The following is a 25212-nucleotide window of genomic DNA, read 5'->3' on the forward strand; positions in this document are numbered from 1 at the left end:
CCCAGATAGGAGGCTGAGGATGAAGGCCACCTTGGATCGCTCCGTGACGAATTGAGACGGCATGAATTCTATGTGCAGGGAGCATTGGGTTATAAAGCCCCTGCACAACTTGGGATCGCCATCATACTTGCCGGGCATAGACAGCCGAAGCCGGGGTTCAACGGCAGGAAGACAAGCCGGGATTGCGGGAGCCACGGGGCCAGGCTCAGAGGGCTGTTGCTGTTGCTGGGTGGCTAGCAGCTGCTGCAGCAAGGTGGTCACCTGTTCCAGCTGCTCGCGTTGAGCGGCGATCTCTCGGGATTGCTGGACCACGATGGAAGCCAGAGTCGGACGGGTAGGAAGCGGAACCTCGGCGGGATCCATGGCCGGATCTTACTGTCAGGGTCCGTGAGGTTGTGGATCCTCTGAACCACTGCGGACGATGGCACAAGCCACTACCTGGGACCGGAGTCTAAGTGGTACCCGGTTTTCACCAGAGCCCGCCGCAAAGCGGGTTAGACAAGCTGCGGCGTGGTACCACCAGGTCGTTCCACAGGCGTGACTTGTCCGCAGTGGCAGCCGAGGTCGAGGTACAGAAACGGCAGACAATCTCGTAGTCGGGGACAGGCAGGCGGTCAAGACAGGCAGCACAGGTTCGGAGTCAGGGACGTAGCAACAGGTCAGGGCAGGCGGCAAAGGAGCGATGTCAGAAACGGAACCAGGGTCACAACGGGAATTCACAAGAAGAGCACAAGGCATCAGAAAAGCTTTCTCTAGGGCGCTAGGCACGAAGATCCGGCAGGGGCTTGCAGGAAGAGGCAGGCTTAAATAGATTCTGCCAAAATGGCCAGCGCCAATTAATGGTGCACTGGCCCTTTAAATTTTGAGAAGTGACCGCGCGTGCGCCCTAGCATTCGGGACCGCGCGCGCACGGCGGCAGGGAGCGAGCCGGGAGCCGGAGGAGGTAAGCAGCGCTGGCGGCGCGCTGGCGGGGGCAGGGAAGCACGGGTGAGCCCGCGACCCGCGATATGGGTCGCGGGACCACCCGTGACAAGAACCTCCTCTCCTCTAGGTGTAGAGGATGCCCCCTGTCTATGGTGATGGTAGAACCTCCTCTCCTCTAGGTGTAGAGGATGCCCCGTGTCTATGGTGATGGTAGAACCTCCTCTCCTCTAGGTGTAGAGGATACCCCCTGTCTATGGTGATGTAGTACCTCCTCTACTCTAGGTGTAGAGGATACCCCCTGTCTATGGTGATGATAGAACCTCCTCTCCTCTAGGTGTAGAGGATGTCCCCTGTCTATGGTGATGGTAGAACCTCCTCTCCTCTAGGTGTAGAGGATGTCCCCTGTCTATGGTGATGGTAGAACCTCCTCTCCTCTAGGTGTAGAGGATGTCCCCTGTCTATGGTGATGGTAGAGCCTCCTCTCCTCTAGGTGTAGAGGATGCCTCCTGTCTATGGTGATGGTAGAACCTCCTCTCCTCTAGGTGTAGAGGATGCCCCCTGTCTATGGTGATGGTAGAACCTCCTCTCCTCTAGGTGTAGAGGATGTCCCCTGTCTATGGTGATGGTAGAACCTCCTCTCCTCTAAGTGAAGAGGATGCCCCCTGTCTATGGTGATGGTAGAACCTCCTCTCCTCTAGGTGTAGAGGATGTCCCCTGTCTATGGTGATGGTAGAACCTCCTCTCCTCTAGGTGAAGAGGATGTCCCCTGTCTATGGTGATGGTAGAACCTCCTCTCCTCTAGGTGTAGAGGATGTCCCCTCTCTATGGTGATGGTAGAACCTCCTCTCCTCTAGGTGTAGAGGATGCACCCTGTCTATGGTGATGGTAGAATCTCCTCTCCTCTAGGTGAAGAGGATGTCCCCTGTCTATGGTGATGGTAGAATCGCCTCTCCTCTAGGTGTAGAGGATGCCCCCTGTCTATGGTGATGGTATAACCACCTCTCCTCCAGGTGTAGAGGATGCCCCTGTCTATGGTGATGGTAGAACCTCCTCTCCTCTAGGTGTAGAGGATGTCCCCTGTCTATGGTGATGGTAGAATCGCCTCTCCTCTAGGCGTAGAGGATGCCTCCTTGTCCTGGTCACAGGCCGAGGTATAAAAAGATCTTTGGAGAGATCCTTGTACTGTCCGTTCAGGTATTTGTACATTGTAATGAGGTCTCCCCTCAGTCGTCTTTTTTCTAAACTGAATAATCCCAAATTTTGTAATCTGTCAATGTATTCTAGTCCCCCCATTCCCCTAATAATCCTGGTTGCTCTCCTCTGCACCCGTTCCAGCTCTACTATATCCTTTTTATATACTGGTGCCCAAAACTGTACACAATATTCCATGTGTGGTCTGACCAGGGATTTGTATAAGGGCAAAACTATGTCTTTATCATGAGAATCTATTCCTCTCTTGATACATCCCATAATTTTATTTGCTTTAGCAGCAGCCGCCTGGCTCTGGTCACTAAAATGAAGTTTACCATCCACCAATACCCCAAGTCCTTTTCAGCTTCAGTTTTACCAAGTAATTGACCGTTTAGAACATAATTATACTTTTAGTTTCCATGGCCCAAGTGCATAACTTTACATTTATCTACATTAAACCTCATCAACCATTTCTCTGCCCACTCCTCAAGCTTCCACAAATCCCTCTGTAATGCTAAACTATTGACCTCAGTATTTATTACTTTACACAGCTTAGTATCATCTGCAAATATTGAAACTTGACTGTGTAAACCCACTACAAGGTCATTAATAAAAATATTAAAAAGAAGTGGCCCCAATACTGACCCCTGTGGCACTCCACTGGTAACATCAACCCAATCTGAGAATGTGCCATTAATGACCACCCTCTGTTTTCTATCACTAAGCCAATTACTTACCCAAATACACAGATTTTCTCCTATTCCCAGCAGTCTCATTTTATATACCAACCTTTTATGTGGCACGGTGTCAAATGCCTTTGAAAAGTCCAGATATACAACATCCACAGCGTCCCCCAGATCCAGTCTTGAACTTACCTCCTCGTAGAAACCAATCAGATTAGTCTGACAGGACCGATCTCTCATAAACCCATGCTGACGCTGGGTTATAAGGTTGTGCACAGTGAGATACTCCAGGATAGCATCTCTAACAAACCCCTCAAATATTTTCCCCACCACAGCAGTTAGACTCACGGGTCTGTAGTTTCGAGGATCGCTATTTGATCCTTTTTTGTATATTGGTACCACATTTGCTATGCGCCAGTCCTGTGGAACATAACCAGTCCTCAGTGAATCTTCAAATATTAAAAATAACGGTCTGTCTATCACCGTACATAATTCATGCAGAACCCGGGGGTGTATGCCATCTGGCCCCGGTGATTTATCTTTCTTAGTGGTTGCGAGGCGGCGCCGTACCTCTTCCTGGGTTAAACTGTTGACATTATAAAAAGAATTAACATTATTCCTCATTGTGTCTTCCACCAGGGGATTTTCCTGGGTAAAGACAGTTGAGAAGGCGACATTCAGTAGATTGGCCCTTTCCTCATCTCCTTCCACCATGACCCCCATGTTATTTCTAAGGGGACCCACACTCTCTGTTTTTAGTTTCTTATCATTTATATACTTGAAAAATAATTTGGGATTATTTTTGCTCTCCCTGGCAATATTTCTCTCAGTCTCTATTTTTGCGGCCTTTATCTGCTTTTTACAGGATTTATTTTTCTCTCTATAATCCTGTAATGCCTCATCGCTACCTTCACGTTTTAGCACCTTAAACGCTTTATCTTTCTCGCTTATTGCTTTCCTTACAAGACTAGTTAGCCACATAGGGTTTTTCTTGTTCCTTTTATGCTTTTTCCCATAAGGTATGTGTTTCTCACAGGACTTTTTCAGAATATATGAGAAAAATTCCCACTTTTGGGGGGGGCTTTTGTCTTTGAGAACATTATCCCAGTCTATGCCTTTAAGGTCTTCCCTTAGTTGCTGAAAATTTGCGCTCCTGAAGTTTAGAGTGTTGGTTGCCCCTTCCCTGACGCTCTTAGTAAAGCGTAATACAAAATCAATGATATTATGATCACTATTCCCCAGGTTCCCCCCAACCTGTAGTTTTGATACCCTATCAGGTCTGTTGGTAAGGATAAGGTCCAGCAGTGCCCCCCCTCTTGTTGGCTCCAGGACTAGTTGCGACAGGTAATTGTCTTTTGTTGTTGACAAGAACCTGCTGCCTTTGAAGGACCTGCAGGTTTCTGCCCCCCAGTCGATATCTGGGTAATTGAAGTCCCCCATGATAAGTCCTTCCCTGCGCTTTGAAGCCGCATCCATTTCACTTATCAGCATTTCCTCTGCTGCCTCCATTATATTTGGAGCCTTATAACAAACCCCTAGTAATATTTTATTATTCTTTTTCCCTCCTCTTATCTCCACCCATAGGGACTCCACATTTGCATTTGCGTTACTGATGTCATCTCGCAGGACGGGCTTGAGGCAAGAATTCACATATAAACAAACCCCTCCCCCTTTTTTATTTATACGATCCTTTCTAAAAAGACTATAACCATCTATAGTAACAGCCCAGGCATAGCTACTGTCCAGCCATGTCTCGCTGATACCCACTATATCATATTTCCGCTCCAACATCAAGAGTTCCAGTTCCTCCATTTTGTTTGTGAGGCTTCTGGCATTTGTGTACATACACTTTATATGGTTTTCCCTATCCGTATTCCTTTTGTCCTTATTCCCCAATCTCATTCCAGCCCCCCTTCCTCCCCCATGGACTATGACTCTTCCCAGCTCTCTATCTACACTGTCTATTTGCCCTGCACAAGTGTAGTTGCCCTCCCCCCAGGTCTCTAGTTTAAACACTCCTCCAACCTTCTAGCCATTTTTTCCCCTAAAACAGCGGCCCCCTCCCCATTGAGGTGCAGCCCATCCCTACTGTAGAGCCTGTAGCCGACAGAAAAGTCAGTCCAGTTCTCCATGAACCCAAACCCCTCCTTCCTACACCAACTGTTGAGCCACTTATTTACCTCCTTGATCTCCCGCTGCCTTTCTGGTGTGGCACGTGGTACAGGCAGTATTTCGGAGAAAATTACCTTTGAGGTCCTTGCCCTGAGCTTATGGCCTAAATCTCTGAAATCATTTTTAAGGACCTTCCACCTACCTGTTACTTTGTCATTAGTGCCAATGTGGACCATGACCGCTGGTTCCTCACCAGCCCCTCCCAGTAATCCGTCAACCCGATCCGCAACATGCCGAACCCGAGCACCCGGCAAACAACACACTGTTCGGTATGCACGGTCTTTGTGACAGATTGCCCTGTGTGTTCCCCTAATAATAGAATCTCCCACTACCAGTACCTGTCTGACCTTGCCTGTGCTCCCATTACCCTTCTTACCGGAGCAGACATTCCCCTGGTTACTAGAGGCCACGTCTTGCTGCAGCATTGCTACCCCAGAGCTGATATCCCCCTCATCCGCCAGCCTGGCAAACTTATTGGGGTGCACCAGATCAGGACTAGACTCTCTACAACTCTTCCCTCTACCCCGCCTTCTACATGTTACCCAACTAGCTGCCCCCTCCCTCTGCACCTCCATACTTCCCTCCCCACACCCATCTTCCCCAGAGAGTTTGTGCTCCAGGAGCAGCAAACTACGCTCCATATTATCAATTGCCCGCAGCCTTGAAACTTGCTCATTTAGATCCAGAATCTGGGCTTCCAGATGAGCAATTTTCACACACCCCACACAGCAGTATATACCCCTCACACAGCAGTATATACCCCTCACACACCCCACACAGCAGTATATACCCCCTCACACACCCCACACAGCAGTATATACCCCCTCACACTCCCCACACAGCAGTATATACCCCTCACACACCCCACACAGGCCCGGCGTCAGCACCCGGCATACCTGGGCAAGTGCCGGGGCCCACATGTGCTGGCAGGGCCCAATGGAGGCGGGGGAGGTGTTCCCCGATGATATAATAATGATGCAGAGAGCAGTCACTCTCTGCATCGTCAGTGTTGCCTGAGCTGTGTTTTCCCGGGTACCTGTAGGGGCTGTGAATACCTACCAGGCACCAGTGCTGTTCGGGGGTCGGCCGGCAGTTGTATAAGCAAGTGCACGGAGGAGGAGGAAGACAGGCTGGACGCTGACAGAGGCAGCATGTGCTGAACTTGTCACCTCTGTCTGCAGCGATGTATGGTGACCCCGTGACCCTGTGTGAGGAGTACAGCATGGTAGGTGTCATTCCGCTGTCTTTTCAGTTAACCCTTTGCTGTCTTGCCCCTGACAGTCAGGTTCTCATGCCACTGCCTACCTCTTACTTTTGTAGTCCATCCATGCAGAGTAGTCTAAAAGGGCTTGTATCATTACACCTGCTGATGTCTGACATTCATTTTCTCCCTCCTACAGTGTAAATTATTGCACACTTTCTGCCCCCTGCTATTTTACCCCTGTGCCACCTGTTCTACCTCTTTTCCAATGTCTCCCTTCCTGTTGACCCCCTCCCTCCTTTAAAACAATAACCCTGAAGGTGCGTTCACACATGGGCCACATATATTAAAGTGTTTGCGCCAGTTTTCTGTCTGAATGTCTAAAATGCTTGCACTTGTATTTATAAAGTGTCTGCACCAGTTTTATGTGCCAGCTGCTCTGTAGCAGCCGCACCACAAAATTCTGCACATAAAGGGGCGTCCGGTGCATAGTCGGACCCACCACATTTATTACTGCAACTCGACAGGATTGCGTTGCACACTCTATGTTAACAGTGCACCAAAAAAAGGTTGGTGACACTTCCCAGAAAGTGCAGGAGGTACCAGATTAATGAAAACCGTGCGGCAGTATTCTATAATGTGCTGCATCCTGCACACTCCACAGGCAAACTGCACCTAGTGCACTACTTTTGATAAATGTGGCCCACAATGTTTTCTGCACACATTTGTACGTATGCATAACACTGCATGTGTTTTCATGTGTTTGGCTGCTTAGAAAGAGTTTTCTTTCATTGCTAGAAGTGTAAGCAGGTGTGAAAATGTAAACACATTAACTTACGCTTCCATCAATGAAGAAAATGGCTTTAAAAGCAGCCAAACACGTATGGTGGGGCAACAAGAGGGGGCAAAAGCGGGCCGTGGGTCACTTTTTCTGACTCGAATTTGGGAGGCATAGTAAAGGGGCCCACTGAGGCACTGGCGCCCAGGGGCCTACTAGAACCTGGAGCCGGCCCTGACCCCACACAGCAGTATATAGCCCCCCCTCACACATCCCACACAGCAGTATATAGCCCCCCCTCACACATCCCACACAGCAGTATATACCCCCTCACACATCCCACACAGCAGTATATACCCCCTCACACACCCCACACAGCAGTATATACCCCCTCACACATCCCACACAGCAGTATATACCCCCTCACACACCCCACACAGCAGTATATACCCCTCACACACCCCACACAGCAGTATATACCCCCTCACACACCCCACACAGCAGTATATACCCCTCACACACCCCACACAGCAGTATATACCCCACACAGCAGTATATACCCCACACAGCAGTATATACCCCCCTCACACACCCCACACAGCAGTATATACCCCCTCACACACCCCACACAGCAGTATATACCCCCTCACACACCCCACACAGCAGTATATACCCCCTCACACACCCCACACAGCAGTATATACCCCCTCACACATCCCACACAGCAGTATATACCCCCTCACACATCCCACACAGCAGTATATACCCCCTCACACATCCCACACAGCAGTATATACCCCCTCACACATCCCACACAGCAGTATATACCCCCTCACACACCCCACACAGCAGTATATACCCCTCACACACCCCACACAGCAGTATATACCCCTCACACTCCCCACACAGCAGTATATACCCCCTCACACACCCCACACAGCAGTATATACCCCCTCACACACCCCACACAGCAGTATATACCCCCTCACACATCCCACACAGCAGTATATACCCCCTCACACATCCCACACAGCAGTATATACCCCCTCACACACCCCACACAGCAGTATATACCCCCTCACACACCCCACACAGCAGTATATACCCCTCACACACCCCACACAGCAGTATATACCCCTCACACTCCCCACACAGCAGTATATACCCCTCACACATCCCACACAGCAGTATTCCCCCTCGAACGGCTGTTCAAGGAAAGCATACATGGCACAGGATGTACACCGTGTAGCAATGCCACTTATGGAGTCCATTGTTCTAATGGGGATTACAATAGAAATATGCACGGAAAGAAGAATTTACAGTCAAAGTAACACAAAACACAGAAGTTACCTACTAAAGCCCCTCAAACTTAAGTCCCTTAAACGTAAGTCACACTTAAGACACTGCACACACTTGGGATCAGTGCACACTCGCTGCCAAGCTCATACACTCGCTTTGCTAATGCTTTTTTTTAAAGTTATCGGCCACAAAAATCTGCAGAGCTCACTGCACAAGATCTGGCTGCAAAACTGGATGCTCACAGTTTGCGGCAAGATGACCAACCCCACCGCACAATGCGCACTTCTGCACATGGCAGCTGGCGCTAAAGTGCGTGGGATCACCGCATCTGTGGCAGACCTTTGGCTGCCCCTGGTAAAAGATCAGGAGAGAAAGCTGAGGAGGGAATGTGGGTGACCGTGCCTCCTGAACGCCTCAACTTAACCATGAAGGTCCAGGCTCCTGACCAGATGCCAAACTCATCCAAGTTCTTTTTAGGAGCTGCCACCACTTCGCCTGTTCAGCCAGGTCATAATATCCATGCATGAAAGTGACTCGTTACATGTTAAAAAGGTCACTCTCTTGACCTCATTTTGACGGGACACCGCTTGCACAGTGAAATCCCGCCAGCCAGGCTCATTGCGCTTCAGCTCACAATTCGACCAAAAGAGCTCAAGGCCCTCCGGCCGAACAAAGCTGATGTCAAAAATGGGGGTGCCATAGGGATGTATCAAGGCAAAGATGTCACCGGCCTTGAAGTTCATCTTCAGAAGGAGCTCTACTACCTTTGCCCTTGGAGGGCACGCATCACTGCCCCTCCAGCGAAGACGGACCACATTCCTACGAGTCCCCACTGGCCCGGCTGTCGGGAGAGACCACACAGTGTCTCCCTCTCTTTCCTCTCGGAAGGCTGACAGGCCAAACCTGTCTATCCAGAAGGATAAATCAACCTCCTGCCCCTCTACATTCATCGTTCTCTCTCCCCTTCTGAGGGCCTCCAGGAGGCGCCGTTGCAACATGCCGTCCCCAAAGTCTGGTGATGGGGAGGATACACCAGCAGCCCCAGCAGCGACACTCGCATAACTGCGCGCCTGAGATGCCGCCACCGGGGGGGCAGATGGACCAGCCCCCACTGACCCTACAGACCCACCACCTACAACAACATTACCACCACCATTCACACCACTATTCACACTACAAGATGGTACACTACCCTGCACACACACAGTGGCTGGACCAGCTGCAGTCTTTGCCGCAGGGGATAGGACTATCTCCCCAGGACAGGCGGCCGACCCCAGGCTTGAGACAGTCCCATCCAGTCCAGCGTCCTTTTTTTGTCCTCCAGGAGGATCGGGTCCCTTTGCCCCAACTGCCCCTTCACACAGCGGCAACCGCTTAGCAGCTGCCACAGGTTCCAGGGCAGCCGGAGCACTCACAGCGGGCTCTAGTGCCAGGCCGCCCCCCCCCCCTCTCACTGAGGGATGGACCTGAACACCAGAACCAGAACATGCCGTGCCCGCCGCCGGGCCGCCCTCACTGTTCGGCCTCATTGCCGATGTCTGCCCCACGCCACCTTTGCTACCACAAGCAGAGATGACGTCTGTTGCCATTAGCGATGCCACAGGTTTTATCTTCCCACTCCCTTGCTCAGGGTCCACAACAGAACTCGAGCTGGGGTGGGAAGTGGGACTCGCACAACGGGCTTTCCCTGCCGCTGGCGGGGGGTGCACAGGGTGGGGCACATACACCAGTCTCACCTCCTCTCTGGCCGAGATCTTCTTAGCCTTGGTCTTTATTTTCATCTCTGGTCCCAGATCATCACCAAACGCCATGTTCTCCATATGGACCGGAGACTCGAGGAGGCGAATCTGCGCCATCAGCCTCCCACCCTGGCCGCTGGTGTCATCTTCCCCCTCACCAGCAGAGCTGGAGTCTGATGGTAGAGCCACCTGCTCTGCAGAGGGCCCGCTGTACCGAGTCTGCTGATGTTGCTGCAGACTATCAGATGGACACTGCTGATGTTCTGGTGCAGTCTCTTCCACCACCACCTCCTCATCCACCTGTGACTGGAGGCCCCTCAGTCTCCGGGTTTTCTCCTCCTCCATGGCGCGGAACCGGTCATCGTTCTCCATCTTCTCTCTGAAGGGGCCGCTGTGCTGCAGGATGATGGTCTTCCTTCCCTCCAGAGAGTTGATGCTTTTCTTTAGCCGCTTTACAATCTCCGCTAGCTCCACCTTGCTGGTCCTGGTCGCAGCCGCCATCTTTGCCCGGGTCTCTCGCAGCTCCTCTCAGTGCACAGTACTACTTCTCCTGTATATATACAGAGCACAGTACTACTTCTCCTGTATATATACAGTGCACAGTACTACTTCTCCTGTATATATACAGTGCACAGTACTACTTCTCCTGTATATATATACAGTGCACAGTACTACTTCTCCTGTATATATACACAGTGCACAGTACTACTTCTCCTGTATATATACAGTGCACAGTACTACTTCTCCTGTATATATACAGAGCACAGTACTACTTCTCCTGTATATATACAGTGCACAGTACTACTTCTCCTGTATATATGGGCAGTGCACAGTACTACTTCTCCTGTATATATATACAGTGCACAGTACTACTTCTCCTGTATATATATAGGCAGTGCACAGTACTACTTCTCCTGTATATATACAGTGCACAGTCCTACTTCTCCTGTATATATACAGTGCACAGTACTACTTCTCCTGTATATATACAGTGCACAGTACTACTTCTCCTGTATATATGGGCAGTGCACAGTACTACTTCTCCTGTATATATACAGTGCACAGTACTACTTCTCCTGTATATATATAGGCAGTGCACAGTACTACTTCTCCTGTATATATACAGTGCACAGTCCTACTTCTCCTGTATATATACAGTGCACAGTACTACTTCTCCTGTATATATACAGTGCACAGTACTACTTCTCCTGTATATATACAGTGCACAGTACTACTTCTCCTGTATATATACACAGTGCACAGTACAACTTCTCCTGTATATATACACAGTGCACAGTACTACTTCTCCTGTATATATACAGTGCACAGTACTACTTCTCCTGTATATATACAGTGCACAGTACTACTTCTCCTGTATATATATATACAGTGCACAGTACTACTTCTCCTGTATATATACAGAGCACAGTACTACTTCTCCTGTATATATACAGTGCACAGTACTACTTCTCCTGTATATATACACAGTGCACAGTACTACTTCTCCTGTATATATGGGCAGTGCACAGTACTACTTCTCCTGTATATATATACAGTGCACAGTACTACTTCTCCTGTATATATATACAGTGCACAGTACTACTTCTCCTGTATATATGGGCAGTGCACAGTACTACTTCTCCTGTATATATATACAGTGCACAGTACTACTTCTCCTGTATATATATAGGCAGTGCACAGTACTACTTCTCCTGTATATATACAGTGCACAGTCCTACTTCTCCTGTATATATACAGTGCACAGTACTACTTCTCCTGTATATATACAGTGCACAGTACTACTTCTCCTGTATATATACAGTGCACAGTACTACTTCTCCTGTATATATACAGTGCACAGTACTACTTCTCCTGTATATATACAGTGCACAGTACTACTTCTCCTGTATATATATACAGTGCACAGTACAACTTCTCCTGTATATATGGGCAGTGCACAGTACTACTTCTCCTGTATATATATATACAGTGCACAGTACTACTTCTCCTGTATATATACAGTGCACAGTACTACTTCTCCTGTATATATGGGCAGTGCACAGTACTACTTCTCCTGTATATATACAGAGCACAGTACTACTTCTCCTGTATATATACAGTGCACAGTACTACTTCTCCTGTATATATGGGCAGTGCACAGTACTACTTCTCCTGTATATATAGTGCACAGTACTACTTCTCCTGTATATATACAGTGCACAGTACTACTTCTCCTGTATATATATACAGTGCACAGTACTACTTCTCCTGTATATATAGTGCACAGTACTACTTCTCCTGTATATATACAGTGCACAGTACTACTTCTCCTGTATATATACAGTGCACAGTACTACTTCTCCTGTATATATATACAGTGCACAGTACTACTTCTCCTGTATATATAGTGCACAGTACTACTTCTCCTGTATATATAGTGCACAGTACTACTTCTCCTGTATATATACAGTGCACAGTACTACTTCTCCTGTATATATATACAGTGCACAGTACTACTTCTCCTGTATATATATATACAGTGCACAGTACTACTTCTCCTGTATATATATATACAGTGCACAGTACTACTTCTCTTGTATATATACAGTGCACAGTACTACTTCTCCTGTATATATACAGTGCACAGTACTACTTCTCCTGTATATATATACAGTGCACAGTACAACTTCTCCTGTATATATGGGCAGTGCACAGTACTACTTCTCCTGTATATATATATACAGTGCACAGTACTACTTCTCCTGTATATATACAGTGCACAGTACTACTTCTCCTGTATATATACACTGCACAGTACTACTTCTCCTGTATATATATACAGTGTACAGTACTACTTCTCCTGTATATATACAGTGCACAGTACTACTTCTCCTGTATATATATATACAGTGCACAGTACTACTTCTCCTGTATATATATATATATATATATATATATATATATATATATAGTGCACAGTACTACTTCTCCTGTATATATGGGCAGTGCACAGTACTACTTCTCCTGTATATATATATACAGTGCACAGTACTACTTCTCCTGTATATATATATACAGTGCACAGTACTACTTCTCCTGTATATATATATATATATATATATATATATATATATATATAGTGCACAGTACTACTTCTCCTGTATATATATACAGTGCACAGTACTACTTCTCTTGTATATATACAGTGCACAGTACTACTTCTCCTGTATATATACAGTGCACAGTACTACTTCTCCTGTATATATATACAGTGCACAGTACTACTTCTCCTGTATATATATATACAGTGCACAGTACTACTTCTCCTGTATATATATATATATATATATATATATATACAGTGCACAGTACTACTTCTCTTGTATATATACAGTGCACAGTACTACTTCTCTTGTATATATACAGTGCACAGTACTACTTCTCCTGTATATATACAGTGCACAGTGCTACTTCTCCTGTATATATGGGCAGTGCACAGTACTACTTCTCCTGTATATATATATATACAGTGCACAGTACTACTTCTCCTGTATATATATATACACTGCACAGTACTACTTCTCCTGTATATATACACTGCACAGTACTACTTCTCCTGTATATATATATACCGTGCACAGTACTACTTCTCCTGTATATATATATATATACAGTGCACAGTACTACTTCTCCTGTATATATATATACAGTGCACAGTACTACTTCTCCTGTATATATATATATAGTGCACAGTACTACTTCTCCTGTATATATATACAGTGCACAGTACTACTTCTCTTGTATATATACAGTGCACAGTACTACTTCTCCTGTATATATACAGTGCACAGTACTACTTCTCCTGTATATATATACAGTGCACAGTACTACTTCTCCTGTATATATACAGTGCACAGTACTACTTCTCCTGTATATATGGGCAGTGCACAGTACTACTTCTCCTGTATATATACAGTGCACAGTACTACTTCTCCTGTATATACAGTGCACAGTACTACTTCTCCTGTATATATATATAAAGTGCACAGTACTACTTCTCCTGTATATATACAGTGCACAGTACTACTTCCCCTGTATATACAGTGCACAGTACTACTTCTCCTGTATATACAGTGCACAGTACTACTTCTCCTGTATATATATACAGTGCACAGTACTACTTCTCCTGTATATATACAGTGCACAGTACTACTTCTCCTGTATATATACAGTGCACAGTACTACTTCTCCTGTATATATACAGTGTACAGTACTACTTCTCCTGTATATATACAGTGCACAGTACTACTTCTCCTGTATATATATACAGTGCACAGTACTACTTCTCCTGTATATATACAGTGCACAGTACTACTTCTCCTGTATATACAGTGCACAGTACTACTTCTCCTGTATATATATACAGTGCACAGTACTACTTCTCCTGTATATATACAGTGTACAGTACTACTTCTCCTGTATATATACAGTGCACAGTACTACTTCTCCTGTATATATACAGTGCACAGTACTACTTCTCCTGTATATATACAGTGCACAGTACTACTTCTCCTGTATATATAGTGCACAGTACTACTTCTCCTGTATATATACAGTGCACAGTACTACTTCTCCTGTATATATACAGTGCACAGTACTACTTCTCCTGTATATATATATACAGTGCACAGTACTACTTCTCCTGTATATATATACAGTGCACAGTACTACTTCTCCTGTATATATAGTGCACAGTACTACTTCTCCTGTATATATGGGCAGTGCACAGTACTACTACCTTCTGTATCTAATCCTGTGATACGCCTGCTGAGCCCCCGATGCTGTTCTCTTACAGGGCTCTGACGTGACACTTGGGATGTACGTGGACCCGGAGGGGGGGTCCAGCGACTCTGAGCTTTTCCCTGATGTGGACAATATAACCCTGGGGCAGGGGGGCCCCCACCATGAATGTGACCTGGACAGCGCCATGGAGAGCACCCAGAGTTCTGAGGCGTCTGATGAATGTCATGGGGATGGCAAGGATCTGGGGGGACTCTACCTCCCTGGAGATCAGTAAGTATCACACAACCACCAGTTTGGGGGAGGTAGAAGGTAATGACTGGATGCTGTGACGTAATGACCCCAAAGGAGGAGGTTAGAGATGGGGGCACCCTGTTTGTCTGGGGTAGATCCAGGCTGAATTGAGAGTCTCATTGAGGTCTCCATTCTCTACAGAAACCTCCTCAATCCTTCAGCCTCTACAGACTTCTCCAGCCTCTCCACTTCCTCCCTGATCAGTAATGAGGAGCAGTTTGAGGACTATGGTGAAGGTGATGATGGGGACTACTCTCCGAGCAGCCCCTGTCCAGATGATGAGAGCCGGACCAACGCCTACTCTGATCTGGGTTCCTCTGTCTCCTCAAGGTGGGCCTCCCTCTGTCATGTTTGGTTACCTGGTCTCCTCTAGTTATGCCTCCCTCTGTCATGTCTGGTTCCCTGGTCCCCTCTAGTTACTCCTCCCTCTGTCATGTCTGGTTCCCTGGTCTCCTTTAGTTACTCCTCCCTCTGTCATGTCTGGTTCCCTGGTCTCCTCGAGTTACTCCTCCCTCTGTCATGTCTGGTTCCCTGGTCTCCTCTAGTTACTCCTCCCTCTGTCATGTCTGGTTCCCTGGTCTCCTCTAGTTACTCCTCCCTCTGTCATGTCTGGTTCCCTGGTCTCCTCTAGTTGCCCCTCCCTCTGTCATGTTTAGTTCGCTGGTCTCCTCTAGTTACTACTCCCTCTGTCATGTCTGGTTCCCTGGTCTCCTCTAGTTACTCCTCCCTCTGTCATGTCTGGTTCCCTGGTCTCCTCTAGTTACTCCTCCCTCTGTCATGTCTGGTTCCCTGGTCTCCTCTAGTTACTCCGCCCTCTGTCATGTCTGGTTCCCTGGTCTCCTCTAGTTACCCCTCCCTCTGTCATGTTTAGTTCGCTGGTCTCCTCTAGTTACTCCTCCCTCTGTCATGTCTGGTTCCCTGGTCTCCTCTAGTTACTCCTCCCTCTGTCATGTCTGGTTCCCTGGTCTCCTCTAGTTACTCCTCCCTCTGTCATGTCTGGTTCTCTGGTCCACTCTAGTTACTTCTCCCTCTGTCATGTCTTGTTCTCTGGTCTCCTCTAGTTACTCCTCCCTCTGTCATGTCTGGTTCTCTGGTCTCCTCTAGTTACTCCTCCCTCTGTCATGTCTGGTTCCCTGGTCTCCTCTAGTTACTCCTCCCTCTGTCATGTCTTGTTCCCTGGTCCCCTCTAGTTACTCCTCCCTCTGTCATGTCTTGTTCTCTGGTCTCCTCTAGTTACTCCTCCCTCTGTCATGTCTGGTTCCATGGTCTCCTCTAGTTACTCCTCCCGCTGTCATGTCTTGTTCTCTGGTCCCCTGTAGTTACTCCTCCCTCTGTCATGTCTGGTTCTCTAGTCTCCTCTAGTTATTCCTCCCTTTGTCATGTCTGGTTCTCTGGTCTCCTCTAGTTACTCCTCCCTCTGTCATGTCTGGTTCTCTGGTCCCCTCTAGTTATTCCTCCCTCTGTCATGTCTGGTTACCTGGTCTCCTCTAGTTACTCCTCCCTCTGTCATGTCTGGTTCCCTGGTCTCCTCTAGTTACTCCTCCCTCTGTCATGTCTTGTTCCCTGGTCTTCTCTAGTTACTCCTCCCTCTGTCATGTCTTGTTCTCTGGTCTCCTCTGGTTACTCCTCCCTCTGTCATGTCTGGTTCCATGGTCTCCTCTAGTTACTCCTCCCGCTGTCATGTCTTGTTCTCTGGTCCCCTGTAGTTACTCCTCCCTCTGTCATGTCTGGTTCTCTAGTCTCCTCTAGTTATTCCTCCCTCTGTCATGTCTGGTTCCCAGGTCCTCTCTCGTAATGCCTCCCTCTGTCATTTCTGGTTCCCTGGTCCCCTCTAGTTATACCTCCCTTTGTCATGTCTGGTTCCCTGGTCCCCTCTAGTTACACCTCCCACTGTCTTGTCTTGTACCCTTGTCTCCATTAGTTACTCCTCCCTCTGTCATGTCTGGTTCGCTTTTCTCCTCTAGTTACTCCTCCCACTGGCATGTCTGTTTCCGTGGTCTCCTCTAGTTACTCCTCCCTCTGTCATATCTGGTTCTCTGGTCTCCTCTAGTTACCCCTCCCTCTGTCATGTCTCGTTCCCTGGTCTCCTCTAGTTACTCCTCCCTCTGTCATGTCTGGTTCCCTGGTCTCCTCTAGTTACTCCTCCCTCTGTCATGTCTGGTTCCCTGGTCTCCTCTAGTTACTCCTCCCTCTGTCATGTCTGGTTCCCTGGTCTCCTCTAGTTACTCCTCCCTCTGTCATGTCTGGTTCCCTGGTCTCCTCTAGTTACCCCTCCCTCTGTCATGTCTGGTTCCCTGGTCTCCTCTAGTTACTCCTCCCTCTGTCATGTCTGGTTCCCTGGTCTCCTCTAGTTACTCCTCCCTCTGTCATGTCTGGTTCCCTGGTCTCCTCTAGTTACTCCTCCCTCTGTCATGTCTCGTTCCCTGGTCTCCTCTAGTTACTCCTCCCTCTGTCATGTCTCGTTCCCTGGTCTCCTCTAGTTACTCCTCCCTCTGTCATGTCCGATTCTCTGCTCCCCTCTATTTACGCCTCCCTCTGCAATTTCTGGTTCTCTGGTCTCCTCTAGTTACTCCTCCCTCTGTCATGTCTGGTTCCCTGGTCTCCTCTAGTTACTCCTCCCTCTGTCATGTCTGGTTCCATGGTCTCCTCTTGTTACGCCTCCCTCTGTCATGTCTGGTTCCATGGTCTCCTCTTGTTACGCCTCCCTCTGTCATGTCTGGTTCCATGGTCTCCTCTAGTTATTCCTTCCTCTGTCATGTCTCGTTCCCTGGTCTCCTCTAGTTACGCCTACCTCTGTCATGTCTGGTTCCCTGGTCTCCTCTAGTTACGCCTCCCTCTGTCATGTCTGGTTCCATGGTCTCCTCTAGGAAGTTATCTTTCTTTTTCATGTCTGGTTTCCTAATATACTCTAGATAGGCTTCGAGCTGTCACGTCGGATTTCCCACTGTTGTCTAGGTCCATCTAATTTTTAATGGCTCCCTAACCTCCTGTAGATACTGTAGGTCTTTCTCTGTCATGTTTGGTCCCCAGACTCCTCTAGGTGGACCTACCTCTATGTCATACCTGGTTCCCCAGTGTCCTCTGGTTGGGTCTCCCTCTACGTCATGTCAGGTGCCCTGGTCTCCTCTGGGTGAGCCTCCCTCTACGTTATATCTGGTTCCCCAGTCTCCTCTGGGTGTGCCACCCTCTAGTTCTAGTCTGGTGCCCTGGTCCCCTCTGGGTGGGTCACCCTCTAGGTCATATCTGGTGCCCTGGTCTCCTCTGGGTGGGTCACACTTTAGGTCATGTCTGGTTCCCCGGTCTCCTCTGGGTGAGCCTCCCTCTACGTTATATCTGGTTCCCCAGTCTCCTCTGGGTGGGTCACCCTCTAGGTCATGTCTGGTTCCCCAGTCTCCTCTAGGTGGGTCACCCTCTAGGTCATGTCTGGTGCCCCAGTCTCCTCTGGGTGGGTCACCCTCTAGGTCATGTTTGGTTCCCCGGTCTCCTCTGGGTGGGTCACCCTCTAGGTCATGTCTGGTTCCCCAGTCTTCTCTGGGGGGGTTCACCCTCTAGGTCAGTGGTGGCGAACCTATGGCACGGGTGCCAGAGGTGGCACTCGGAGCCCTTTCTGTGGGCACCCAGGCCATCACCAGAGAGGACTCCAGGTATCTTCCTGCAGTCCCAGACAGCCCAGGACTTGCTGTGCACAGAGATATTTTAAAGTGACAGGACTACCCGGGACTACCGGAGGAGTGGGAAGGTGTGGACAGATCTGGATGATCATTGTAGCTCCTGCTCCGGCCCTGACAATTCTTCCTGTTTATGGGACCCTGGAGGGAAGCTACAATGATCATCCAAATTTCTTCTAGCTTCTGCTTAATTGGTGTCCTCAGGGTGCTGATATGAATGAAAGCTGTGACAGAAGGGAGTATAAATAACAAATTAAATTTCTGTGTTGGCACTTTGTGATAAATAAGCGGAGCTTGGTTGTAGTTTGGGCACTCAGTCTCTAAAAGGTTTGCCATCACTGCTCTAGGTCATGTCTGGTTCCATATTCTCTTTTAGGTATACCTCTCTCTGTGTCATGTCTGGTTCCCTGGTCCTCTCTAGGTAGACCTAGTTCTGTAATTTCTGGTTCCTCTGGGTCGGGTTCCCACTCTGTCATGTTTTCTTTGTCTTCGCTAGGTAGGTCTCCAACTATGTAATTGCTGGTTCCATATTCTCCTCTAGGTAGTCTTCTCTCTGTGTTATATCAGGTTCTCCAGTTTCCTTTTGGTAGGCTTTTCTCTATGTTATGACTGGTTCCATAGTCTCCTATAGTTAGGCCGCTCTCTGTTGTGTTTCGTTCCCTGGTCTCCGCCATATAACACTTTGACTCTATTTCCACCCAGTGCGGGGCAGACACCGCTTAAGATGAGGCACATGTACAACAGCGAGTTATTGGACATGTACTGTACCCAGTGCTCCAAGAAGATCACACTCCTGAATGACCTGGAGGCCCGGCTCAAGAACCTCAAAGCCCACAGGTGACTTGTGCGGGGACTGGGACAGAATCCATCTAAAGTTTAATACATGAAAGGAGGTCGCCTCCAGGTGCTGACACCCATCCCTCAACGACACCCAGGTCTTGTACATGTCCAAGTCTTGTCAAGACATGTCAAGCAATGAAGAGTTGTGGGATCTCAGAGGGTTCCATGTAGGGTAAAAAAGTGTGTAATTTTATGGTTGGGGCAAATAGAATTGAAAATGAGATGAGTGGAGAGACCATGAAGATTAGATCGTGTAGGGGAGACGAGTGGAGAGACCATGAAGATTAGATCATGTAGGGGAGGCCAGTGGTGACACCATGAAGATTAGATCATGAAGGGGAGGCCAGTGGTGACACCATGAAGATTAGATCATGTAGGGGAGGCCAGTGGTAACACCATGAAGATTAGATCATGTAGGGGAGGCCAGTGGTAACACCATGAAGATAAGATCATGTAGGAGAGGCCAGTGGTGACACCATGAAGATTAGATCATGTAGGGGAGGCCAGTGGTGACACCATGAAGATTAGATCATGTAGGGGAGGCCAGTGGTGACACCATGAAGATTAGATCATGTAGGAGAGGCCAGTGGTGACACCATGAAGATTAGATCATGTAGGGGAGGCCAGTGGTAACACCATGAAGATTAGATCATGTAGGGGAGGCCAGTGGTAACACCATGAAGATTAGATCATGTAGGAGAGGCCAGTGGTGACACCATGAAGATTAGATCATGTAGGGGAGGCCAGTGGTGACACCATGAAGATTAGATCATGTAGGGGAGGCCAGTGGTGACACCATGAAGATTAGATCATGTAGGGGAGGTGAGTGGTGACACCATGAAGATTAGATCATGTAGGGGAGGTGAGTGGTGACACCATGAAGATTAGATCATGTAGGGGAGGCCAGTGGTGACACCATGAAGATTAGATCATGTAGGGGAGGCCAGTGAAGATTAGATCATGTAGGAGAGGCCAGTGGTGACACCATGAAGATAAGATCATGTAGGGGAGGTGAATGGTGACACCATGAAGATTAGATCATGTAGGGGAGGTGAGTGGTGACACCATGAAGATTAGATCATGTAGGGGAGGCGACTTGTGACTTGTGCGGGGACTGGGACAGAATCCATCTAAAGTTTAATACATGAAAGGAGGTCGCCTCCAGGTGCTGACACCCATCCCTCAACGACACCCAGGTCTTGTACATGTCCAAGTCTTGTCAAGACATGTCAAGCAATGAAGAGTTGTGGGATCTCAGAGGGTTCCATGTAGGGTAAAAAATTGTGTAATTTTATGGTTGGGGCAAATAGAATTGAAAATGAGATGAGTGGAGAGACCATGAAGATTAGATCGTGTAGGGGAGACGAGTGGAGAGACCATGAAGATTAGATCATGTAGGGGAGGCCAGTGGTGACACCATGAAGATTAGATCATGAAGGGGAGGCCAGTGGTGACACCATGAAGATTAGATCATGTAGGGGAGGCCAGTGGTAACACCATGAAGATTAGATCATGTAGGGGAGGCCAGTGGTAACACCATGAAGATAAGATCATGTAGGAGAGGCCAGTGGTGACACCATGAAGATTAGATCATGTAGGGGAGGCCAGTGGTGACACCATGAAGATTAGATCATGTAGGGGAGGCCAGTGGTGACACCATGAAGATTAGATCATGTAGGGGAGGTGAGTGGTGACACCATGAAGATTAGATCATGTAGGGGAGGTGAGTGGTGACACCATGAAGATTAGATCATGTAGGGGAGGTGAGTGGTGACACCATGAAAATTAGATCATGTAGGGGAGGTGAGTGGTGACACCATGAAGATTAGATCATGTAGGGGAGGCCAGTGGTGACACCATGAAGATTAGATCATGTACGGGAGGCCAGTGGTGACACCATGAAGATTAGATCATGTAAGGGAGGCCAGTGGTGACACCATGAAGATTAGATCATGTAGGGGAGGCCAGTGGTGACACCATGAAGATAAGATCATGTAGGAGAGGCCAGTGGTGACACCATGAAGTTTAGATCATGTAGGGGAGGTGAGTGGTGACACCATGAAGATTAGATCATGTAGGGGAGGTGAGTGGTGACACCATGAAGATTAGATCATGTAGGGGAGGTGAGTGGTGACACCATGAAGATTAGATCATGTAGGGGAGGTGAGTGGTGACACCATGAAGATTAGATCATGTAGGGGAGGTGAGTGGTGACACCATGAAGATTAGATCATGTAGGGGAGGTGAGTGGTGACACCATGAAGATTAGATCATGTAGGGGAGGTGAGTGGTGACACCATGAAGTTTAGATCATGTAGGGGAGACGAGTGGTGACACCATGAAGATTAGATCATGTAGGGGAGGTGAGTGGTGACACCATGAAGATTAGATCATGTAGGGGAGGTGAGTGGTGACACCATGAAGATTAGATCATGTAGGGGAGGTGAGTGGTGACACCATGAAGATTAGATCATGTAGGGGAGGTGAGTGGTGATACCATGAAGATTAGATCATGTAGGGGAGGCCAGTGGTGACACCATGAAGATTAGATCATGTAGGGGAGGTGAGGGGTGACACCATGGAGATTAGATCATGTAGGGTAGGCCAGTGGTGACACCATGAACATTAGATCATGTAGGGGAGGCCAGTGGTGACACCATGAAGATTAGATCATGTAGGGGAGATGAGTGGTGACACCATGAAGATTAGATCATGTAGGGGAGACCAGTGGTGACACCATGAAGATAAGATCATGTAGGGGAGATGAGTGGTGACACCATGAAGATAAGATCATGTAGGGGAGGCCAGTGGTGACACCATGAAGATTAGATCGTGTAGGGGAGGTGAGTGGTGACACCATGAAGATTAGATCATGTAGGGGAGGTGAGTGGTGACACCATGAAGATTAGATCATGTAGGGGAGGTGAGTGGTGACACCATGAAGATTAGATCATGTAGGGGAGATTAGTGGTGATACCATGAAGATTAGATCATGTAGGGGAGGCCAGTGGTGACACCATGAAGATTAGATCATGTAGGGGAGGTGAGGGGTGACACCATGGAGATTAGATCATGTAGGGTAGGCCAGTGGTGACACCATGAAGATTAGATCATGTAGGGGAGGCCAGTGGTGACACCATGAAGATTAGATCATGTAGGGGAGATGAGTGGTGACACCATGAAGATTAGATCATGTAGGGGAGACCAGTGGTGACACCATGAAGATAAGATCATGTAGGGGAGATGAGTGGTGACACCATGAAGATAAGATCATGTAGGGGAGGCCAGTGGTGACACCATGAAGATTAGATCGTGTAGGGGAGGTGAGTGGTGACACCATGAAGATTAGATCATGTAGGGGAGGTGAGTGGTGACACCATGAAGATTAGATCATGTAGGGGAGGCCAGTGGTGACACCATGAAGATTAGATCATGTAGGGGAGGTGAGTGGTGACACCATGAAGATTAGATCATGTAGGGGAGGTGAGTGGTGACACCATGAAGATTAGATCATGTAGGGGAGGTGAGTGGTGACACCATGAAGATTAGATCATGTAGGGGAGGCCAGTGGTGACACCATGAAGATTAGATCATGTAGGGGAGGCCAGTGGTGACATGAAGATTAGATCATGTAGGGGAGGCCAGTGGTGACATCATGAAGATTAGATCATGTAGGGGAGGCCAGTGGTGACACCACGAAGATTAGATCATGTAGGGGAGGTGAGCAGTGACACCATGAAGATTAGATCATGTAGGGGAGGCCAGTGGTGACACCATGAAGATTAGATCATGTAGGGGAGGCCAGTGGTGACACCATGAAGATTAGATCATGTAGGGGAGACCAGTGGTGACACCATGAAGATTAGATCATGTAGGGGAGGTCAGTGGTGACACCATGAAGATTAGATCATGTAGGAGAGGCCAGTGGTGACACCATGGAGATTAGATCATGTAGGGGAGGCCAGTGGTGACACCATGAAGATTAGATCATGTAGGGGAGACGAGTGGTGACACCATGAAGATTAGATCATGTAGGGGAGGCCAGTGGTGACACCATGAAGATTAGATCATGTAGGGGAGGTGAGTGGTGACACCATGAAGATTAGATCATGTAGGGGAGGCCAGTGGTGACACCATGAAGATTAGATCATGTAGGGGAGGCTAGTGGTGACACCATGAAGATTAGATCATGTAGGGGAGGCCAGTGGTGACATCATGAAGATTAGATCATGTAGGGGAGGCCAGTGGTGACACCATGAAGATTAGATCATGTAGGGGAGGCCAGTGGTGACATAATGAAGATTAGATCATGTAGGGGAGGCCAGTGGTGACATCATGAAGATTAGATCATGTAGGGGAGGCCAGTGGTGACACCACGAAGATTAGATCATGTAGGGGAGGTGAGCAGTGACACCGTGAAGATTAGATCATGTAGGGGAGGCCAGTGGTGACACCATGAAGATTAGATCATGTAGGGGAGGTGACTGGTGACACCATGAAGATTAGATCATGTAGGGGAGGCCAGTGGTGACACCATGAAGATTAGATCATGTAGGGGAGGCCAGTGGTGACACCATGAAGATTAGATCATGTAGGGGAGGCCAGTGGTGACACCACGAAGATTAAATCATGTAGGGGAGGTGAGTGGTGACACCATGAAGATTAGATCATGTAGGGGAGGCCAGTGGTGACACCATGAAGATTAGATCATGTAGGGGAGGTGAGTGGTGACACCATGAAGATTAGATCATGTAGGGGAGGTGAGTGGTGACACCATGAAGATTAGATCATGTAGGGGAGGCCAGTGATGACACCACGAAGATTAAATCATGTAGGGGAGGTGAGTGGTGACACCATGAAGATTAGATCATGTAGGGGAGGCCAGTGGTGACACCATGAAGATTAGATCATGTAGGGGAGGTGAGTGGTGACACCATGAAGATTAGATCATGTAGGGGAGGTGAGTGGTGACACCATGAAGATTAGATCATGTAGGGGAGGCCAGTGGTGACACCATGAAGATTAGATCATGTAGGGGAGGTGAGTGGTGACACCATGGAGATTAGATCATGAAGGGGAGGCCAGTGGTGACACCATGAAGATTAGATCATGTAGGGGAGGCCAGTGGTGACACCATGAAGATTAGATCATGTAGGGGAGGTGAGCGGTGACACCATGGAGATTAGATCATGTAGGGGAGGCCAGTGGTGACACCATGAAGATTAGATCATGTAGGGGAGGCTAGTGGTGACACCATGAAGATTAGATCATGTAGGGGAGGTGAGTGGTGACACCATGAAGATAAGATCATGTAGGGGAGGCCAGTGGTGACACCATGAAGATTAGATCATGTAGGGGAGGTGAGTGGTGACACCATGAAGATTAGATCATGTAGGGGAGGCCAGTGGTGACACCATGAAGATTAGATCATGTAGGGGAGGTGAGTGGTGACACCATGAAGATTAGATCATGTAGGGGAGACGAGTGGTGACACCATGAAGATTAGATCATGTAGGGGAGGTGAGTGGTGACACCATGAAGATTAGATCATGTAGGGGAGGCCAGTGGTGACACCATGAAGATTAGATCATGTAGGGGAGGTGAGTGGTGACACCATGAAGAT

General features: G+C 48.1%; 1 protein-coding gene across 1 annotated transcript in view; it reads left to right on the forward strand.

Moving 5' to 3' along the window:
• Positions 1 to 25212, forward strand: part of RAB11FIP4 (RAB11 family interacting protein 4) — a 149618-nt gene that overhangs the window by 83897 nt on the left and 40509 nt on the right. Inside the window, 3 exon segments of the mRNA XM_072131553.1 lie at positions 14843 to 15060; positions 15223 to 15411; positions 19452 to 19586. Coding sequence (XP_071987654.1) covers positions 14843 to 15060; positions 15223 to 15411; positions 19452 to 19586 — 542 coding nt within the window.

The sequence above is a fragment of the Engystomops pustulosus genome, unplaced genomic scaffold, assembly GCF_040894005.1.
Source record: "Engystomops pustulosus unplaced genomic scaffold, aEngPut4.maternal MAT_SCAFFOLD_89, whole genome shotgun sequence".
In the NCBI taxonomy this organism is placed as follows: domain Eukaryota; kingdom Metazoa; phylum Chordata; class Amphibia; order Anura; family Leptodactylidae; genus Engystomops; species Engystomops pustulosus.